Source organism: Emydura macquarii, unplaced genomic scaffold, assembly GCF_026122565.2.
Source record: "Emydura macquarii macquarii isolate MOO-44397 ecotype Brisbane River unplaced genomic scaffold, CSIRO-AGI_Emac_v2 contig_509, whole genome shotgun sequence".
Taxonomy (NCBI): domain Eukaryota; kingdom Metazoa; phylum Chordata; order Testudines; family Chelidae; genus Emydura; species Emydura macquarii.
This window is the reverse complement of record NW_027130646.1, coordinates 1,470,510-1,492,959: the sequence shown is the minus strand read 5'-3', so window position 1 is coordinate 1,492,959 and position 22,450 is coordinate 1,470,510. Positions and strand designations below refer to the sequence as shown.

Sequence of the window (22,450 nt, the reverse complement as noted above, 5' to 3'; positions counted from 1 at the left end):
CACGCTCCACGGCTGCAGGGGCAGACGGGGGAGAGAATCAGGCGTCGGAGATGTGCATTTCGACTTCAGGATTTGCATAGAGACAGAGAAGCTCCCTGCAGCCAGTTTACTCTGAGATCAGCTGCCGTTCTGCAGCCCCTCCAGAGCCTCATGAAAACAAGGACTGCATCATCTTCCACGGCTCAGTCAGTCTGGATTTCAGTGCTGGTGCAAGGAGCTACCCTTGCAAACTGAAAGTTTGTTTAGCCACAGCATAAGCAGAGCCTGGGCGGGTTTCCCCCACACTGCCACCCCCCTATGAGTGAGAGAGGCGATCAGGCTCCAGGACCATTCAATCCCTGGCATCTCCACCAAGCACTGCCAACGAGGAACCGAATGTGGATAGCTGGGTCCTATGGAATGGATTGTAGGCCTGGCCAACACACGGCTGCCAGCTGGAAGCAGCTCTTGAACAATGCAACATCTGAACGGGCAGCCAAAAGAGGCCAGGTGCTCCCTCCATTACCAATCCTCACAGCCATCCAATCCACATCGTGAAATGACACGTCGTGCCACAGGAGAGACGCCGGTTTCAAAGGTGGAGACAGATTGTCTGAGAAAGGGCCATAGCTCAAAGCCTTCGTCCTGGAAACATGTCCTCACGTAGCTCAATGCATGCTTTGCATCTGGTCTACCTAGAGTGCCGCTTGCAGCAGCGTTTTCACTCTGAGCAGCACTAAACCATACACTGAAACACGTGCACGGTGACCATAAGCTACTGAGTGTGGTGAAAAGCAGCAGTCAGTCATGTCACACTTCATCCCAGGCTCAAAAGACCATTCGAGGGCAGTCAATTCTGAATTCAGTCTGGGGACAGATTTTTTGCAGCGTACCAACAGTTTACCAGCAGAAGGGGGTTTCTATCTCTTGTTTAAAGGCTGTTGTGTCCGGAGTTGCTGTGGATGGCACAATACAGCTCTCACGCCATTACACAGCACACGTGAGGAAGGGTTTAATAAGTGACGAAGACATCACGCTGTGTGAGATACACTTTTCTGAATGGAATAGATCCATCTTTGCTCCTACACGGTCCCCATCAGTAGCACCAGTTCTCCTCCTCCTCATTCAAAGTGATTGCTCCCCGTACCGGAACGCACGTCAGAGCAGGCAGAACATGCAAGGTAATAGACAAGGCGGCGCTTGACAATGAATGTCCAGAAAGGAGGACAGAGAATTGGATGTGACAGGAAGATTGCACAAAACCTCTAGTTCTGCGCCTCATTGAGAAGCTCTGCTGTTTTTTCCTTGGAGGTCTGGGACATTTTCAAAATTGACTCTAATTAGTTGCAAATTAAACAACCATCCTGAAAACATCTTCCTACAGCCTTAAGTACAGAGAAGAATTTAAAGACCTGGCACAGGATGAAAGCTCATTCCAGCCCTGCAGTCTCACCAGCATTTCTTTATTCTCACATAAATATCGGTTTCCATTTGTGACTCAGCACCACTGAGTTGGCAGAACATCCTTCCCTTGACTTGAAAAAGCTTTGTGGTTAGTCGCTATCGGAGGCTGACTCCGTAGAAAGAGCTTCATTCCACAGCAGCAGTAGCAGCAATTTTTTCTTGGTGGCCTATTGGTAGAGAACAATTTATTGGATCAGTTTATTGCTCACAGATTATCCACAGGCAGCTCTCTGTGAAGTTATTGACAAACATTTTATGCAAACCTGGTTCGGCCAAAGGGATGTTTGTTTTGACCACCTCTGACTAGTTATGCTGTGTAACAGCTCACTTACATCATGGGGTGTCATTTCTCTTCCCTGAGAGAAGGGAAATCAAGAACATGTATTCGTGAGACTCTTGCTTTCCACACACATTCCTGGGAACAATCTCTCTTGCCAATCTTTATGGAAAATTAAGGGTCATGCAACGGGGAAATAGCACCCTGTGCTCAGATATTGGCACGTGAAGTGTGAAAATGTTGTCCTGTGGGCCTAAGTGACATCTAATTCTGTTCACAAAAGGAGCTAAAACGGCCTGCCCCTTCTTCAAACCCATCTGCGCAGGATTGCTTAGTTGGTTCTTCCAGGGGAGCATCCATTTTGTTGCTCTGGAGGAAAGGTTTGGGTAAGGAGATGGCTTCTGGCGAGACTTGAGCGCATCCTGATTTCCAGTGGCAGGGAGTTCCACAGGCTGGGACCCTCTGTTGCCGACACCCAGTGCCTGAGAGTTCTACTGTGAGGACGGTCAAGGGCAGAGTCCCTGCTGATCACAGTCAGTGAGGGACAGGTGGCCTCCACGATTGCTTGGGCCTCACCGCTGTAAATATTCTGAGAATCCAGCTGTGGTGGTTGAGCCTGCAGCAGGGCCTGGATTACACACAAGTTCACAGTATGAAAGAGTTGGAGAACCACCTTCCTGGGCAACCAAAGGAACCTCCCAGCCCATACAGCATCCTCCACCGCGCAGCGAACATGCCACTGCTACAGAACTGTAATGTAAGAGAGGGACGCCCTTTTACCCTCAACGCTCCATGTGAGGTGTAATCTCAGCCAGATGGGACAGCCCATTTATCTCCAGTGGAGCCTGTTATGGTGCAAGGGGCTCTCCGTCATCTACCTCAGCATTTGTGGGGTGGAACCGGAAGAGCCGCTGCTGGCACCTGCACGCCTGGCACGAACAATGCTACCACTTCCTCCGGAGAGCACGCAATCCTGCCGGTCGGAGACCGTGTCCAGTCACACCTGCAGCTGGTTGAGACAGATGATCCCCTGGCAGCGCCTGGACTCTCACACAGAAGCGGGAAAGCCAGCGATCATGGCAGATGGCAGTTGCAGGGCCCGACGTGAGTAGGGATTGAGCTATCCGGCCCTGCAATGGCAGCTCACAGAAGTGCGGGGACGCTGAGAGGAAAGAGGCTGTGTCAAACCCAGAGCCACGTGCAATTTCCCAGCCACAGGGCCTTCCTCAGGGGCTTTGCATGGATGGTTTGGGCTCTTAAAGGGCTGTGAACGGCTCCCATGGCGTTCTGTACGAAGAGAGGTGGATCCAAGCTATGGAACTTGGAGCTGGATCTCCAGAGATTCCTCCCAAGAAGCCTGCAGGTGGTCAGGCCCAGGGCCGGCTTGGATCATTCAGATGTTTATCCTGACACGCTTCTGGTTGCCCTGTTCCATCTCTATTACATTCAGCCATGTTGCCAGGAGGAAGGTCTCCCCTTGCCTGCACCACACCTCACGAGCAGTAGGGCAGGGTTCCTAATTAGCGTAGTGGAGAGTGCGGCCTGGCTATTCTGCTCACCAGACGTGCGGAGGCTGAAGAGGGTGTGGGCAACTGGGTAGCAGCATGGTTTGGGCCTAGGCACCAGCAGCCCGTCCCTACACCGTAGTCCCCTCAACAGGAGACTCAACAGGGGTTGCATTGCCAAGAAAAGGAGGTGGGACTCTTCCAAGCTCTGCCCACAAAATAAGCTCCACCCACAAGTTGCCAAAATGAGACACCACTCATCGGCTATCGTGCAGCTGTTCAAACTGTGATCATTTGCCGCTTGGCTTCACTTCAGTAGGGCTGGAGCATGGCCATGGACTCTGTTAGGGTCCTTTGATGTAGGGTGACTAGAGGAAGGTAAATGGAGGCAGCTCCCAAACACCATCCGTGTGTGGCACCAAAACAAGACGTCCCTCTTGGTGCATGGTGCCCATACGTGACTCTCCCTCGCTGCTCTTACATGCCTGTTGACAATGGAGTTAACCCCTCCCTGGGATGAATGGGGCAGTTCACACCTCCGAGCTTTTGTCCCAGGTGCCTTCAGACTCCGAGTCTCTGCATTCGTGATGCTTGGTTCACATTTTTGAGCTTATCTTTGCCACCAGAAAAGCGAGAGGGCTTGCCTACACGTACAGCACTGCAGCGGCACCACCGCTGCGGCACTTCGGTGAAGACACTGCTACACTTACGGGAGAGCTTCTCCCGGCGGCATAGTCAATCTACCTTCGCGCGAGGCGGGAGCAGCTCTCCTGTCGACAGAGCCTCGTCTACACCAGGGCCTCGGTCGGTCAGGGGCGTGGATTTTTCACACCCCTGAGCAATGTAATTATACTGAGGTAAGTTTGTAATGTAGACCTGGCCAGAGACTTGCTATTTTTTAAATGAGAGACAAAGCAGGTGACGTAGCATTTTTTTATTGGACCAACTTCGGTTGGTGAAAGAGACGAACTTTAAAGCTCTGTGGTGCTTGAAAGCTTGTCTCTCCCCAACAGAAGTCGGTCCAAGAAACGATACGACCTCCCCCCCTTGTCTCTCATCTCCTGGGACTGAAGTGGCTCCCACGACACTGCATGCAGCGGAAGATAGTTTTTAAATGACAGCAGCGATTCTGAAAAGCAAACTAGCAGCTCAGCCTCCTGCCCGTTTGCCATACGAGCATGTATCACCTGTCTCGGAGCCCACCCCCTCACTCACTCAGAGCCAACCTGCCCTGTGCCAACAGGGTAGGAGCTGAGCCAACACTTTACTCTGCAACCCTTCGCCGGTGCTGCCCCGGGCACAGAGCAACATCAGTAAAAAGGCTGGCATAAGTCCGGAGTGGTAAATTAAATTGTTACAACGATCCTGCAGTGAGAGAGCCAATGTCCCTGAACCAGCAGGCATGGCCTCCCATTCCAGGGACTGATGAAGTCAGTAAACAAGGATCTGAGTGAATGGTTTATCTGCAGAGTTTGTCATTTCCCGCCAGCTGCGAAGCCATGATGATATTCTGGGGTTTGGGTGGAAAAGGAATCAAAGGAAAAAGAAAAGATGAAGTGGGGAAACGAAAGATGGCGAAGGGTGAAGGGGAAGGTGAGAACCATGGAAGGGTCTGAAATATGATGAATGAAAAAGGTGGGCTGCAGATGTCTATGCAGCACGGCCATCGCGGGAAAGCGTTACCTGGATGCAAGATCTCCCAGCAGGCTGGCATGGTTCAAAGGAGACGAGAATTAGTCACCAGTTTAAAAAAGAAGCGCAGCAGGCAGCCCACAGGTCTGAAAGCAGGAACAAGCCCTGAGATCAACTCCCCGCTCCACAGCGCCTGCCTAGATTACACGGCCCTTAACCACGTGGGAATGTGTGTGTCTAGCCTGGGTCCTGCCGGGATCCCACAGGACACTGCTCTCAAGCCTCCAGAATCCTTTGTCCCGCTTCAGGCGGCATCTGCGGGAACCAGCAGAGTGGTTTATGGGGTCCTGCTGGGCCTGCGGCGGCACGGGCGAAGTGGAGACTAGAGACAGGACGTAACAACTGACCTTCCCCACCAGGCAGCAGCTAGGATCATAGAAATGTAGGAGTGGAAAGGACCTCGACAGGTAGTTAGTCCAGTCCCCGGCATGGAGGCAGGGCCAAGGATATAATATCTTCCAAGGTCTGGAGACGTCCCCGAGTCACACCTGCCCATCAAGGCCTATTGGCTCTGTCTTGCCAGGAACTTCAAGCAGGGTTTCAGCAGATAATGTCAGGGGCAGGAGACAGGCGATGGCAGACTGCGGAGGGCAGAGTTAGCGGGGAATGGGTTACCTAGGGAGGTGGTGGAATCTCCATCTTCAAAGGTTGTTAAGGCCTGGCTTGACAAAGCCCTGGCTGGGATGGCTTAGTCAGGGTTGGTCCTGCGTTGAGCAGGGGGCTGGACTAGACACCTCCTGAGGTCCCTTCCAACCCTCGTCTTCCCTGATTCTATGTCCCCTTGGTGGCCATTTGTTGGGCTACGCTGTCTGTGTGATCTAATCAGCACCAATGAGGCCTCATCAAATCACGTCACGCAGCTCTCTGTACAGGGCTGTCGAGAGAGATGAACCCCAATGACACCCGCTTTGCATTGCGACAGCAACTTCCCTGCAAGGATCTCAAAGCTCATCACAGACACAAGCCGTCACCTTCAGCAGCCCGCGTGGAATAAGGAGTCAGGATCACTAGCCCCGTTGTAGAGAAGGGGAAGCTGAGGCACAGAGGGCAGGTCACTGGCCGTGCTGGGAATTGAGCCTATCATTCTAATGTTCCTGGGAAGGACAGATCCCAGAATACCTCGAATTTGGCACCACAACAGAGCGGTACCGAGCTGAGCCTCCAGCCTGCCCGTAAGCAGCCTGCACCCCACCCTCTTCCACAATTACTATCCTCGCCCCTTCCCCCTGGTCCTCCCAGGCCGAGCGACCGACTTGTGGTCAGGAGCTTTCACCCCCCGGTGTGTGAACTGAATGGCCTGCCAATGCCTCTCTGGAGGCCGCCTAGCAGGAAGCGCCGAGACGCTGCGTGAAGCTTTAGCCGTGTGCCTGGCAGCAAAGGTTGCTGGCAAAGCCGTGTCTCCTGGCCTGACAGCAGGACCCTGGGGGCTTTGCCAGTCTAGGCTGCAGAATGCTTCGCTCCAGCAATAAACCGTGACGCGTCTCCAAAAAGGTCTTCCCAGCTGCAGGTAATGTCAAGGGCTACAGGACATTGGTACCTGGCTGAATTCAAGTCTCAGCCGAAGAGCTGAGGCAAAGAGCACATGTCAAATGGAGGGAAGAAGGGTTGTTGACGAGGAAGCGGGACTCTTGGCTCTGCCACTGATTGAGTGCCAGGCCCTGGACCAGTTGCTCAGAGGAGTGCGGTGAGACTGAGCCAGTTCTTGTGAAGTGCTTTGAGATCCGCAGAGGAAAGGCACCCAGGGTTTGAGCCAAAGCTCACTGAAGCCAATGGTGGTGATTGGCGAACGCTGCCACCCAGTCAGACTTCACCTGTACTAGAGCCAGAGCCACTCACAGCCAGGAGACCGAGGTTGGGAGCAACACAAGCAAAACTGCAGGCTATGAAGTTCCCAAATGAAAGGGGAGCGGGGCATGATGACCACACCACTCCGAGCATAGATGGTGTTGAGCTAATCCGAGGAGCTGGACATTGGCAGGCTGGTAGCCCACCCCGTGAACATCATCCCGATTCAGGGCCAGACAAAAGAAGATTCAACAAACCCTCAGTATAAAAACACCACAAAGGCTTCTTCCTCGGTGAGTGTTGGAAAACTCCATGCAGCTTCTTTCTCAGACTACAGGGGCGCAGCGCAGCCATGTGCTGGAGGGTGTGGTCATAGGGCATGACCATGTGGTGGAGGGTGTGGCCTATGAGGTCTTAGAAGGTGTGGCCATGATCTAGAGGGTGTGGCCATGGGGCATGGCCATGTTTTGGAGGGTGAGGCCTATGAGGTTAAAGATTTAAATTACTGGATATATTTGCATCATGGAATCTCCCTGGCCTTCATCTGGAGCAGAGAAAAGGTTGATTTAATTTTTCTGAGCTGTGATTAGCCACAGAAGTAAGAAGATACTCACCCTCCCCGAGAGACGACAAGTTTCACTTTCACCTTGTACGAGACAATAATTCCCAGGACCTCCTTATTGGCTCCATCTCTTAGTCTAGAAGCAAGAACAAATGAGGGATTTGTAAGGAAACGGCTGCTGGGACTTTCAATTAGAACTACATGAAAATAGTAGATCTTCTTCCCAAACACAGACTCTCAGACTTGGCCATTTCCCAGCTACCGAGCCCCACCACATTTTCTGCAAAATAGCGGTTTCTCCAGGGAGTCAGGTGACATTTTGAAATTTCACGTATTTACACAGGAAAATTGACTAACTGAGAAGGGACTTCAAATTTGGAAAATTACACCTTTTTTGCCACCCGCAAAACGGGTGACGTGAAGTGAAAAATCAGCCAGTTTTTGGAGTGAAAATGGGCTCACCAGTCCAAAAAATGCCAGAGGCTCTCCCAGGGTCTCCTCTGGTGCTGGGTGGGGAGAGAGAAAGAAACAAAGGAAAGCCAATGGGAAGTGTAAGCAAGAGGAGTTAGGCCCCTCAATAACTTTGCGAATATCACCCAAAGTGGCTAGCTAAGAACTTTGGCTGACGTTTCCAAACCTGGGTGCTCAGGGTCCTAAGTCCCTGGTAAGGACTTAGTTGGCATTTTGGGGTCTCCCTTTAAGTAGCCAGGTATGAAAGTTTTGGCCATCATCTTTGTAGAATCCCAGAAATTAGCAATAGGGTATTAGCCTCCAGGGTATTCTACAGAGCTCTGGCCAGGGCCGTTTGAAATGTCTCATTTTTATGACATCTGATTCTGGTACCAACACAGAGGTTTCAACCCTGATCCAGCAAAGCACGTGAGCACAAGTTTAAGTCCACAGGCAGTCCCATTGAAGCCAACCGGTATTGAAGCCAACAGCACAACACCTGTTCTTCGAGTTAAGCCCGTTCCCACGTGCTTTGCAGGACCAGGGACTTTGTGGGTGTTTCATAGCCCAGGGATTCTTCACGACAGTAATTCTCTAGGTGGCCCACAACAAACCACTCAGACATGCAGGTGAGGAAGGAAGGAGCTCTCACAACGTGCTGGAAGCCAGATTGGTGTCTTCGTGTTTAAGCTTCCCGTCCAGGGCCAGGCCGCGCTTCTCACGGTTGTTGGCGAGAAAGGGGGTCAGCGTGTAGACCTTGCAGAACGTTGAACTTGGAGCCACCACGTCACTGGGGAGAACAACGCGGGTGAATGAAACTGACATCATGTCTGAGAGCAAACCAACACTGGCACCTCCCCACATGGTCCAAGAGCTCCCATCTCGCTAGGAGAAAGGCAAACGTCAGAAGCACGTCACAACAGTAAAGGCAAGGCTGATGGGTCAGCCTCACTGGAGATCATGTGAGTGCCTAACGCCATCATGGTGATTCCCGGGGTGGAGCAGAAACGTGACTCCCTCTCTGTGACACAGAGAAATCCTAACACAAGAACTACCACTACGGACCTGAACACGCCCACCTCACCTCACCCTTACTCGGACAATCAGGGTTAGCACAAGCTAGGGTGTGCGCTGTGGAGGCTGAGACAATCCTAGCACTGGAACCAATTCCTGACAGCACCTGACACTCAGCCTAAATCCATCTACCATTCGCATCCTCTTGGGGAAACTGGGAGCTAGTTGCCAGCTCACCAAGAGATTTTAGGCAGGAGCCGTGTGAAGCGCGCGATGCTTTTGACAACGTTCCACTCTGAGTTTTGAGATGTGATCAAAAGCCAGTTCAAACAAAGGCAGCCCCGAAGCCCAGCCAGACCGAATCGCGTTGCCGTGCGCAGGGCGACGCGCAGCACTGAAGCTGTGTTACAATGCTGGCATCTTTCCACAGCCATCTCACACTGATGCCACATCACGGAGTCGTGTCGTGACATCGCAATGCGACAGCACTGTGTGACTCCAGCACGATTTAAAGGGCAGTTCTCTGGAAAGGGACGCTCTAAAAATACCACTCGGGGGCCTCTGTGTTTGTTGTCTCAAGGACTCCGGATCAGCAGTGCGGAGATGGCAGGTAAAGAGATTTCGCCAGCACACTCAGCGTGGGGGCTGACAGGCAAGCTGGGGTCTCTGCGCACCAGCAACAATAAAGATCCAGGACTCAGGAGTGAAAAGCGGTGAAGCTGTGGCGGAGAGCAGCAGCAAAGGCTGCCCCAACCAATCAGCAGGATGAAGTACAGAGGGGTTTAGCAGAGAAGAAAAGGTACCAAAATTTCCTTTTAAACAAAATCAAAACCCAAAAGAACATCAGCGGGTACCTTCCCATCCCATCAGGCACCCCGCTTACCCAGACAAAGTACTTTGTATACATTATAACAGGCCTTCCTTCCTAGCCCCACAACTCTGACTCCCTAGCTGGGAGGGAGCCAGAGGATTTATAGAGGGCTTCCCTACCCAGAACCCTTTACACTGAAGGGAAGTCCCGCCCAGCTCTCTGGTTGATTGACAGTTTGTCTAGCCAATCAGCTCTTTCCCTTCTGGTTCTAGAGGGGCTTCCCCCCGTCCTATAAGCCTTATGTAAGGAAGTAAAGCCAGCTGCTCTGACTCTGAGGCGCACACACGGGGACAGGTCTGTGAGTCAGAAGAGACCAGTTCTGCATAATCCTGGAGATCACGTCTTTAACGGTCCTCAAGCTCATAAGCTTCAGAAGGGAGCCATGAAAATCAGGCTGACTTGCTAATCTTGGACTCAGCAGGAGGCCCCAGCACACCCAGATGTGCCATGGGCCCTGAAGTCGAGCAATGCCTGTTACATCACCGAGGGAAGGGAGCGGGGCATACTCACTCTGCTTCTTCCACCGCAACCGGGCACTTGTATTGAGCAGTGTTGAAGAGGCAGATGTCCGCATACTGGCGCACTGGGGACGAGAGACAAGCAGAGAGGGCAGGGCTGTGAGAGCGCCGGCCAACCTGGGCAGTGCTTGGGCAGCTAGGGACACGCGGGGGCACCACAGGCCCTGGTGGCTGGGAAGGGATAGGGGCCCAGCACAACTTCTGGGGCTAGCGAGACATGAAGGATCAACACCCCCTCACACACACGCGCTCGATTCCTGGTTACACAGCCCAGCCGTGATACGGAGAATGAGGATCGTTCTAAGTCCAGAAAGGACCCTTAGATAATCTAGTCTGCTCTCCCATGTACATTACATTTTGCCCAGTTACCTCTGTAGTGAGCCCATTAACTAGCGTTTGACTAAAGTTAAACTTGTGTTGGGCGAAGACACATCTTCCAGAAAGGCAGCCAATCGGGATCTGAGATGGCGGGCCCACCCCTGGCCTTGGTGGTTGGTTCTAGGTTAATGACCTGCGCTGTTAAACGTGTGCGCCTTCTTTCTAATGTGCATTTGTCCGGTACCAACCTCCAGCCATTGGTTCTTGTTCTGCCTCTGTCTGCTAGATTAAAAAGCCCTTCAGTACCCATTCTTTTGTCTCTCATCTAAAGCATTTTCTTCAGCCCTTGGATCGCTTGCGGCCCTCCCCTGCACCTTTAGCATCCTTTTTAAAATGCAGACACCAGATCTAGACACAGTATTCCAGTCCTGGTCTCACCAACGCTGCATACAGAAGTTGAAATCACCGCCCAGCTCACTACTCCCTTGTTTGTACAGCCAAGGACGGCATTAGCTTTTTTTGCCCCAGCATTGCATTGGGAGCTCAGCCTACTTTTTAGGTCCCTGTGGGTAGAGGACCTTGCTCTTCATCCACAGATCTCAGAGATCTGTAATCTGTAACCCCTCCTCCTCCAGACCATTGCTGAGCAAAGTGATGGACTCATTTCTCTTTCTCAATTGTTGCCTTTACACCCCCCTTTCCTTGCTGGCCAGCGGCTGGGTCTTTCTGTAACAGTCTGGCACCAGGGCTCCCTGGACCTAAGAACAGCCAGAATGGTCCATCCGGCCCAATGTCCTGTCTTCTGACAGTGGCAAATGCCAGGGGTTGCAGAGGGAATGTACAGCACAGATCACCATCACATGATCCATCCCATCAGCCATTCCCAGCCTCCGGCAAACAGCAATCCCTGTCTGTCCTGGATAATAGCCATCGATGGACCTATCCTCCAGGAACCTCTCTAGTGTTTTGTTTTATTTTGTTTTAATCCCGTTATACTCTGGCCTGTCACAACATCCTCTGGCAAGGAGTTCCACAGGTTGACTGTGCGTTGTGTGAAGAAATATTTCCTTTGGTTCGTTTTAAACCTGCTGCCTATTCATTTCATTTGGTGACCCCTAGTTTTTGTGTTATGAGAAGCAGTAAATAACACTTCCTGCTTTACTTTCTCCGCACCGGTCATGATTTTATAGACATCTATCATATCCCCCCTTAGTCGTCTCTTTCCCAAGCTGAAGAGTCCCAGTCTCATTAATCTCTCCTCATATGGAAACTGTTCCATACCCCTCATCATTTTTATTGCCTTCTTCTGTACCTTTTCCAAAGACTTAAAGAGCTCTCACTGGAAGGTTGGGGAGGAGGGGGTGGCCCAACTGTGACAGCCTGCGATGGTCCCCTCCTGCCATTCAGCGAGGCCGACACGGGGAACGCAGCCTCCCCCCTTACCTGAGATTTTAATCTTCTTCACTGTCTTGTTTGTGTTGTTTGTCACGTGGACGTTGACGTTGATTGGCTCGCCGTGGTAGTAAATCTGCGGGAACAAGGGAGCAGTCAGGGGCAGGCAGGTGGGAAGGGGGCTCCCTGGCTGGGCAGTCAGGGCACCCCCCAGTCAGGGGATGGCCCAGGGTCGGGGCTAACCTCACATCGATGTTTATTAACAACAACCCGCAGAGAGAGCTGTGCGGGGGTCAGACAGCCGGGTCTCTGCCAACCCTTCGCTGGATCGGTGAACAAGGGTCCCAGTCCAGAGCTGCACTCGCCACCGTGCACCCACCGAGGGTGGCGGGGGTGGCCTCGATGGCGTGGCTGTGAATTGGGCCCCAGGATATTTCCCCAGTGTCACCCCCTTGGGGCCTGCTCCTCGCTCGAAGGGTGCAGGGCAGTCATTAGGCACCGGCCCACGGGCCCTACGCCGCCGAGCACCACAGCTGCCCGGTGAGAAGCGGGGCACCCCGCACCTCTTTGTCCAGGGACGCCTCCAGATGTAGCGGCTTGTCGGACATCAGGAAATGCCGGGTGGTCTCCGCCGTGGGCTGGGGACCCGGTCGCTCCGGCGCGTACTGCACTTTGCGGATCACCAGGCGCACGGAATTCCTGCGGGGACATTTGGAGGCAGAGGCTGACCCCGAGGCTGCGGGGAGATGCCCCGGGTGCCGGCATGCTGCCCTGGCATCCCAAACCCTGACCTTCCCTTCCACCCCCCCCAGAACGCCTGATCCAGTCCTGCCACAGCTCCAAGCAAATCAAAGGGCCCCTCCCTGGGACCCCATTTCTCTCCTGCTTCCGCCTTCCCTGGATTTCCCCCATCGGAGTGAAATCTCAGGCCTCCACGAGCCCCGTCCCAGCCCAGGGCTGCCTCCTTGAATCCTGCCTTTCCCCAGGCACAGGGAGAGAGGTGAAGTGACGTAACGGGTCGCACCGTGAATTAGAGGCAGAGCTAAGGACAGAACCCAGGCACCCTGACTCTCACACTCCAGCTCTAACCACTAGGCAACGCATTTGCCTCAGCCTGAGCGTCCAAGGTCTGTGTGCAAGTCACACCGCCATTGGCCACAGGATGGCGCACCAGGCTCTGGCGCCCAGGGCCAAGCCTGGATGGAGTCAGTGCATGCACCCTTTCCTTCCCGATGCTTCCCTGGAGCAGCAGGGTGCTGGAAGCCCCCAGCAGACGTAAGCCATTGAGCAGGGTCGCTGCCCCCCCCCACAAAAAGTCAAAGACCCAGAAATGTGGCGGGGGGATAAGGCCGCGGGAGGCAGGGAGGGGAAGCGAGATGTGTCTTTGCGCTTCACATATTAACAACCGGCTTGGAAGGATTTGATTTTTATCGGCAATCATCAATTTGCCCACACACCCCCAAACCGACGCGGGCCTATGTCCCGTCGAGAATAATCACAGTGCACGGCTGGGCAAAGGAAGGACAAAGGCCGCTTGAGAACGGACGGGTTTGATTTAAGGATGTCTAGACCCGTTTTCTGTTTCAGTGCTTCTAAAGCTGGAAACTTTTTAGCCTCTCAGCATCTCTCGGCATTAAATAATTATCATCCGACGCCCCGGGATTTCCTGGAACGGTGAGAAGTGAAACCGCTCAAACTCGGGGGGATTCTTTACAAAGAAACACCAAGAGTAGCTGTCCGAATGACAAAGACAGAAAAATCGAATTCTGCCCAGCCTGAGCGGGAGCATCAGGCTCCCTAGGCTCCGGGGGCTGCTGCAATCGTGAGACCCACTAGATGGCGCTCGAAATATTTAGAGGGTTACGCTACCCCGCTATGCACTACACTGGGGGGTGGCGCCCACCCTCAAGGTAACAGGCTTCCTGGTCTCACTACTTACCCTCTTTGTGCCTCAGTTTCCCCATCTGCGTAACAGGGAGGATACTGCTTAGCTGTCTGACAGTGGCACAGACACGCCATGCTAAAAGTGGGGACCAGGGCCTAGAACCAGGACCCTGCAGAGAGGGAGGCCCAGGCGGCTGTTACCTGACGGGCCATGAAGCTTTTTCCAAGGGGGGACGTGCTTCCGTGCAGCTCAGAGGGGTGCCAGCTCTGAAGCTCACCGGCTGCTCTCACTCAGCGCATCTGCTCTGTCTCCACTGGACCTCGACCAGGGGCTCTGTGACTAGCCCGGGAACGAGGCTTCATGAGCCACCCCCACTGGGCCCCACGCACCGCGCTCACGGACTGCCGGTGGGAGAAATCCCCAGGCTGGCGATCTGCCGGGTGGTCACCAACCCGTGGTCCACAGGCCAAAAGTGGCAGAGCCTGGAGGCCCTTCAGGTTGTAAGAATTATATTTGTGGCCCTCGAGCCAAAAAGGTTGGGAACCACTGCTCTAGGGCAAGGGATCATTGAAGGGCCCAGCCCCCGCCCAGGTGCAGAGTTCTCAGAGCGGCTGGATGCTCCCCCAGAGCAGGACCCGCCCAGAGACCCTCTGCACTCTCTGAGGGCCGGGGAGCTCCCTGCAGAAGCTGCAACGGTCTAATCAAAGTGCCGTGGCTGGGCTGAGCAACCAGGAGATAATGGAGTTAAACTCCCCCGGCTGCCCAGCGGAGCCAGGCAAACGTTCTCAGTTCCCACCCAGCCGCAACCCTCGAGATCCACTGAGGACCAACGAGAATCAGCCACCCCAGCGTCACAGACCAGGGGCTGGAGTGGGCAGGAAATGTGACCAGCCTAATGCAGAGGGAGCCCACGCTGCCATGTGGGTGGCTGGGATCCAGGCCTCAGCTCCTGGAGCCGGAACTTGGCTCCTAGCTCCAGCTGGGGGAAATTGCTGGCCCGGCAAGCGAGAGGAAGGACGATGCTCTGTGACAGAGGCGTCTGGCGCTGGGTTTGGAGCCTCCCAGCCAGCAGGCGAGGGATCAGAACGAGGCATGTGGAAGGCCCAGGAAGGACATCGAAGGCCTGGCCATGGAGGAGGGAGCACACGGGGCGAGGGGCTGTCATTTACAGCTAACACCTAGCGTCTGCTGCCGGCTGGTGGAGCCACCGGCATGCGAGAGAGAGAACGGCACCGAGCACCAGTTTGCAGCCTTCAGTGTCAGCACTTGAGGCCTGTCCACAGCTGGCTGGACTGTTCCCTCCCCTTGCTCTGCATTCTCTCTCCCCAGCGCCGCCACAGAAGGGCCTTTTGCCCCCGGCAGGGTCGATAAAAACCCGGGCTTCGTTTACCTCTTGTGGATTTTCTCCTCCAGGTTCTCTGCACAGAACGCTTTGACCTCATAGTCCACACCACAGGCCTGCAAAGCAGAACACAGTGAGGCAGGAAGCTGGGAAATCATTTCTCCTGGCCCTTCCTTATCGCCTCAGTGGGGGTCTAATGGCTTTGCCATGTCTGTGTGCAGTGAGGTGTTAGCGGGAGGGTGTGTGGACGTCACTTTGTTCTCCTGGACTGGTCGCACGCACCCTTATCCCGTTTGAGGGGCTCAGAAATGCTCAGCTGTGTAATAGCCCCCGTACTGCTAATGGAGATTCTCCTCATGTGACAGGGGCCTGGGCCGCCAACGTGTTACCATGAAGTTCCGAGCGGGCAGCCCGGTTATGAACCCTATGTGTTATGATGTCTACACTGAGCTTGAGGTCTTGTAGCGATTGTGAAGACCAAGTAACCACTTCCCGTTTCCAGCCAAAGCTCATCTTCCGGGCTGACATTTTCAGGATCTGGTCTCAGTGCAAGGGGTCGTTTTTTGGGAGGAAGGAAGGTGTGTGTGGGGGGGGGGTTGAATGGTGAGCAAGTGGAGAAAACTCGATTTTCCCGGGTAGAAGAATTACTGCCACTCTTTTCCACGTGCCCAGGCAAGTAACACCTGAAAATCAGGGCGGTGGAGGGTGAAAATGGGGGTGCAATGGGGCAAACGCTGCCATTCTAAGTTTAATGGAACTTATTACTAGCGGGTCATTAATATTCCTGCAGAGACCCGACAAGCTAGGGCTTAAAGGGCTGTTCTCTGAGCCATGGCCATGTAGACGTTGCCCTGCTCAGCGGATCTGCCCATCGTGTGTGTGTCAGAGCCAGAGCGGCTGGCTTTAGTGACCATAGCAAGTCTGTGCTGCCTTTGTTTTGCAGACCAAGCGGCGCTTTGGGCGGGGAAGCTGGAGTCTATTTCTTTTGGGGCATCCACGGAATCGTTCACAGCGTTCCACTTCCAGGGCCGTTCTGCAAGCCCATCGAAAGCCAGCAGGGTCTCATGGGGCTACTAAAAGCCTCATTTGGCCTGTGGACCTTTTAGTTGGTTTGGAAGCACAAGAAGGAAGGGAGCCAGCTTGACTCTCAGATCCCAGGCGAGCTGGCAGGGCTGGGATACCTGTACTGCGTAGCCACTTGGTTGTCGTGCCACCGGCACAGCTACTCCCAGGACAGCCAGTCCCTTGGCAAAAACCTTTTGGTTTGAATCTGAGCCAATAGGATCTGGGGATGGCTGAGACACAGCCACAAAGGAGCCCCCACCTTGCCACTGGCCTACGGTCCTTTTTCAGAGGAGAGCCGCCTCTATAGGGCAACCTCATCACCCCCTGGAGCTGCATGGAGCTCGCTTCCCGAGGAGTGTAGTGAGCCGTCGGACCATGCCATCGCTCTGAGAAGCCGCCGCCCATTGCTTGGGTCACTCTGAGGCAGGCACGGCTTTCGGGAGCGAGCCCAGGGGACTGGAGGATTCCAGCTAAGCCATCATCGTGCCTCCGCGAAGCATGAGCTACTGAGCGACAAAGAGGAAACCAGCATTTACCTTCCCCGTGTCCTCCGGTCCGGGCTGCAGCGTAACAGAGCACGGCAAGTTGGGAGGGATCTGAAAGAGAAATCAGGGTCAGGGTCGGACTGTAACCAGATGTAGCCCACGGAAGAGACCAAGTGCCTGCCTGCTCCACACACGCACGCTACACCGCACGGGACTCTATTTACCTACCTCGGGAGGAGGAAGGGCTCAGCTGGCCGGTCCAGGGTGCCTCAGTGTCCCAGGTCCGAGCAGGGTTGAATTTTGGGGCTCAGAGGGTGAGCAGAGAGTCACACCTAGGATGAATGTGGCCCTAATGCTGAGTGGCCCAATCCTGCAAGGTGCTGAGGCCTCCGGCAGGATGCTGTGCACGCCCATCTCCAGCAGAGGGCAGGTGCCTGGCACCTCATAGGAGACATTCAGCTGCTTAGCGCCCTGGAGCCGAAGGCACGAGACAACCCGGCCCGCCTCCACATCTCAGCTACTGAGGGCGGCTGCAGCCAGCCCCACTGGAGCGACGTGGGGGCAAGCAGGGGTGAGACGGGTCCTTAGAAACCCTTGGCATCTCCTGAGTGTTTCCCAGCCCTCTACAGAGCAGCAGAGTGCTCCACACACACACCCCGTGGGCCGTTTCTGCCCTGCCGCCATGCCCACTGACGTGCAGGGACTCGCACCGCGCCCCTGTGTGCGAACGGCTGCGCGGCTAAGCCAGGAGTGATGGGCGAGCCCAAAGCTCGGACTGAGTGTGACCCAGAGACCGCGTGGTGCTAGCTAGTAAAGGCTCAGGGGGTGTATAGACTTTCACAGGATGCTCTGGGTTGGATTGACGCAGGATAATTCACTAGAGGGTGGCTTGTGAGGTCTCCACCAAGGCCTGGAAGCCCAGGGGTCGTCGTAATCACTGTGAAACGTACGGACGGCTCGTATTTAACAAGCTGTGCGACAGTGAAAACAGACTGAAATCTTCCAGAGAGGAAATTTACCGGGGTGGGGGGGAAGGGCAGGAGGGGCTCCTGTTCGTGAGTAAAGACATTGCTTGTGGGGGTGTCGCTGGGAATGCAGAGAATCTTTCATCGAGGAGGCAAGCGGGCAGTGCGGGCTTGTCTCGGGAGTGGAAGATCCCAGCCGAGCTGCTGGTCAAACGCCGGCAGGACATCCAGTGAGCGCTGCTTTCTGCAACGTGAAAGTACCTGCGTGAGGGAGGCGAGGCTCTAGAGTGTGTGCTGTGATTTTATGTGGTACGTAATGATTTCCTCCCTGCACTCCTGCTTGCTGTTCCGTGAGTCCCTATACTTCGTTAAAGAAGCTCAACGCTATAAAGGTATCCAAGCGCTGGGGGTTAGCCGAGCGGTGAGCCGAGGTGGGACTGGCAAGCTGCAGTTGTCTTGCTTCTTTGGAAGCAGCGTAGCGGTGCACACCGCCCGTGTCCTGGAGATCAGGTGCTGTACACGCCGGAGGGGCGCTCTGCGGGCGGGGCTGTGCCGATCGCTAACCTGCAGAGAGCGAGCGGGGTCTGTGTAGGCCTAGAGGGGAATGTGTGGGTTGCCTGTGGCCAGCGGGGCTGGAGAGCTGACCCCTGGCCGGCACAGCCAGGCGGTGGTAGCTGGGTACCCCACGATGCTGGGTATCCCTGGGAAGCATCACAGTGAACATCCTGCAGAGGATGAAGTCTCAAATCCCCAGTGACCAGCCCCCGCTCACCCCCACGGGGCTGCTAGTGAAATGGCACCACGGTGGCAGGAGTTAAAGCGCCTGGCCCTTTTAATGAGTGCTGGGCGATGCCAGCAGGAGGGTGACAGACGCAGCGGTGGCGTGCCCCTCTCCTGGTCGGCTTGGACTGGCTGTCCCAGCGGAGGAGCGGTTCGTGGTTCAGGGCAGCATCTGAGGTGAGTGGACAAGACACTGCGACCTACACAAGCAGCCGTGAGAGGGCAAAATTATCCACAATTTAAAAACAAGGGGCCAGGTCGCCGGCGGGCATCGATCACAGTAGCTGTGCTGAAGTAAATGGAGATACTGGCCCAGGAGTTTTCACCTTTCATCCAAAGCTCTCAAAACTCGGATTCTTATATTATCCCCAGGAGGGAGCTGTGGGAGACACAGGAGTCTCACAGACCCATAGACTTTAAGGGCAGAAGGAACCATCATGACCATCCCGTCTGACCTCCTGCACACAGAACCTCACCCACACCCCTCCTGTCATAGACCCCTGGCTGCGTTACTGGCATTCTCAACTCATGACTTCAAGACTCCAAGTTACAGAGAATCCACCATTTACTCTAGTTTAAACCTGCACGTGACCTGGGCCCCCGTGCTGCAAAGGAAGGCAAAAAAAAAAAAACAACAAAAACAACCCAGGATCTCTGACCCAGGGGAAAATTCCTTCCTGACCCCAGATATGGTGATCAGTTAGACCCTGAACATGTGGGCAAGACCCGCCAGCCAGACCCCTGGGAAAGAATCTCACCCACCCCTGAAATGCCATCGCCTGGGAAGGGGGGACACACAGCGGGTGTGTAACAGCTGAGTGAAGAATGCTGTATCCAAGTAAAAGCACAGATGGGGGCTGGGGAGGATGGGAATTGAAGTAGAATTTATCTAAGGTGCTGGGGCTAATCCCCCATTCCTTACCAAAAGCACCACATGATCTTTAATGATCATCACAGGACCATGGCAGGACCTCGGCTCACCTGACAGAACTTCCACAGCAGCCACTGGGAGAAGCACCCGCTACTGAGTCACCAGCACCACCCTGGATGTTCCTCGAAGGCCTGCCCTCCAGGTACTGATCTACCCACACCCCTTAGCTTTGCATAAGTCAGTCCCAGGGCATTTAAAGCTGTGCCCCCAGAGACACCCCCAACAGAAAGGCCACTTTTGACCATCAGTCCCTAAGTGACTTGACCAAAGTCCCACAGGATCTCTGTAGCAGAGCCAGGAGCAGAACCCAGGAGTCCTGCCTTCCGTTCCAGCCCAGTGCACACAACAAACGGCTGCGCTGACAGGCACAACAAACCGTAGCTGTGTCGCCAGAGCCACAAGGCCCTGCTGTCAGATCGATGCACGGCATCACAAAACGTCCCTAAACAGATGTTGGCTGGCAAGAAGCTGCACTAGCACGGGGGGAGACAGTGGCTGGAGCATCAGCCTTCCCCAGTGCCTGCAGTAGTTGGACTTTCCTTTCCACTTGCTTTCAGTATCCAAGAAGATACAATGGCCTCCTTCTTAAAACTCACCTGCGCTGCGAACCCCACCAAACCAGCAGCCATGCAGCTGGCGTGTAATGTCTGCTGATTGTTACACGGGTCATAATTGTCTCTGTTCCCCCGCGCTCCCCTGTCTTTCTGTTGTCAGCTGTTCTCTCTTGTTTGTAGTGCGCTCGTGCCTTGGAGGCTAGTCAATGGACCAGGCCCCCCTTGGGCTAGCCACTGTAAAAACACAGAACAAAAGGACAGTCCCTGCCCCAAAGAGCTTCCAATCAGTCTTTTTGTCCGATGTGTGTACAGCTCCCAGCACAATGGGTACTTGATTGGGCCTCCAGGAGCTAGCACAATATAAACAATCATCTTCTGCCTCTCTTTACAAGGACAGCATTCAGTGGGTGCAGAAAGGAGTTCTGCGGGAAGCTGCTAAGATCCCAACAAATGGGAGAGGGACAGAAAGTATAATGATGGCTCCCAGCTGGTTGAAACTTACACCTCTCTGCTCTATGCAAATAGGGTTCCAGCTCATTTCTACCTCGCTGCTTTATGTCACGTTGGCACCTCACACAGTGCCACGTCATTCCATGCCACGGTTTAGTCCACACCGTTTCATGCCACGTCTTTGCATGTCACGGGCTGTGTCATATTCCAGGCCCTCTCCTGGTCCCCAGCCTGTCACCCTGCATTTTCTCTTGCCAGTCCTTCGGCGATGCATCTCCCCCTCAGACACCAAAACGTCAGAAGATTCTTCGCTTGGGGCTGCTGATTACAAGCCCCTCGGATACTAACAAAGACGAGCCACCCCTGATGAGATGCTATGGAACGTGCGTCCCTCAGCCTCTCCCCCGAGTCTGATGTCAAACCCACTTCTCGAGGTACAGTTTAATGAGACTCGAAAGTCAGCATGACTAAGGCTGAATAAAAACAAAATTACCCGGGGAAAAAGATGAAAGAACTGATCTCCCCAACACACACATTAAAATGATGCAAACCAGGTCAATCCAACCTCCTGGCTGTAGAGACTCTGCTTCACCCTAACCTCCGACTATCCTAGGTACTTATATGGCTCCTATCACCGTAGCACAATCATTAATGTATTTATCCTCACACACACCCGTGAGGCAAGGCGGGGCTGTTATCCTCACTGTACAGATGGGGAACCGAGGCACAGAGAAGCGAAGTAACTGGCCCAACAGGAAGTCTATAGCGGAGCAGGGACTTGAATCGAAGTCTGGAACTCTAACCACTAGACTGCCCTTCCTTTCCTGTGCTCAGCCATTCCACAGCTCCCTAGAGCAGGGACTGTCTTGTATAGATACAGGGTAACATTTTCTAAGGGGCCTATGTGACTAAGGAGCAAAAGTCCCATTGCCTTTTATTATAATTTAGGCTCCTAAATCACTTAGACACTTTTGAAAAGGTTACCCACAAAGCCCAGCACAACGGGGTTCTCATGCCTACTGGGGCTGTCGGCACTACTGTAATACAACTACTTTATCATCCTGACGATTGGTCAGTTTCTAGTTGGTTTCATTTATTGGTTTTCAGGAACTGAAGTAAGATCTGGGAATGTCAGATTTAAAGGGGGGGGAAGGGAGAAACTGTTTTCACTGAAATAAAGAAACCCTCAAAACGTTTCTGTTCCGATCAGGCTTTGCAATCCTCCCTCCTTTTAAAAACAAACAAGCCTGCCCCCCCAGTCCCTGAATTCAGGACCTAGTTTAAACTGACTGGCCCTTTAAATATCCCAAATCCAAGAGGGTATACAACGTATAAAGACATGTTTAATCTGTGGGATTTGGAGGAATTAAGCTTGTTTTACAAGGACATGGGAGTGTTTACAAATCTGGTGACCCCGGCGAGTGTAACTGCAGCCTCACGCATGCGAAATATTTCTGGCTTGCTTTTCTGCTCTTCTGTGTCGGCTGGTGTTTTGCAACCTGCCGTGGTCCAAATGCGGGGGGGCAAATACCCTCTTAAACGAACGACACCCCACAGAAAAATACCATGGCCCTGGCAATGGGAGAGAGCCAGACAGTGGTCGATGCAAACGTAACAGTGCTTGGCACAGCCTGCAATCTTAAACCGCTACCCTATTATTCTTCTTAACGCTGTGCCAGCAGGCCTATGAAAATCTTGAAAACAGTCAGGCTGCTGGTGTGCAGAGTGCACTGCTTGTCCTGCTGATGAGAACGGTCTCATTGTTCCTTTATGCTCCCCTGTCAGACTGTCCGTCTCCCTCTCTTGTCTTACACTTAGATTGTAAAATGCGGGGGGAGGAATCATCTTGTTCTCTGTTTGTACGGCACCCGGCACAGTGGAGTCCTGGTCCTTGGAACTACAGTAATACATATAATAACTAATTATTAGAACAAGCCTTTCTCTGTCCAGCTACAGATCTTGGTGCAGTCTGTACCACGGGGGCACAGAAGCATTGCATTCTCTCTAATTCCACTGGCTGTTACAATCTGTAGCATTCATTGTCCCCTGTATCGGGGAGCAAAGAGGTGGCTGGTTATACTGAAATTTCCCTGACTGCCTCTCCTCCGCTGTGTTTAGTAACTGCAGGGTTCTCAGAACAGTGCATGTTTTAGTGGCTGTAGTGGG

General features: G+C 53.8%; 1 protein-coding gene across 2 annotated transcripts in view; it reads right to left on the bottom strand.

The window, feature by feature from the left end:
- LOC137147202 (beta-arrestin-1) overlaps window positions 1–22,450 on the bottom strand; it is a 173,687-nt gene that overhangs the window by 15,104 nt on the left and 136,133 nt on the right. The window contains exons 6-13 of one of the 2 annotated variants that reach the window (XM_067539090.1): window positions 16,656–16,715; window positions 15,103–15,170; window positions 12,391–12,526; window positions 11,879–11,963; window positions 10,110–10,182; window positions 8,367–8,504; window positions 7,317–7,400; window positions 4,909–4,932 (exon numbers count right to left, since the gene is read on the bottom strand). In XM_067539090.1, coding sequence (XP_067395191.1) covers window positions 4,909–4,932; window positions 7,317–7,400; window positions 8,367–8,504; window positions 10,110–10,182; window positions 11,879–11,963; window positions 12,391–12,526; window positions 15,103–15,170; window positions 16,656–16,715 — 668 coding nt within the window. The remainder of the gene's footprint in view (window positions 1–4,908; window positions 4,933–7,316; window positions 7,401–8,366; window positions 8,505–10,109; window positions 10,183–11,878; window positions 11,964–12,390; window positions 12,527–15,102; window positions 15,171–16,655; window positions 16,716–22,450) is intronic. The other variant, XM_067539091.1, reaches the window with a different exon arrangement.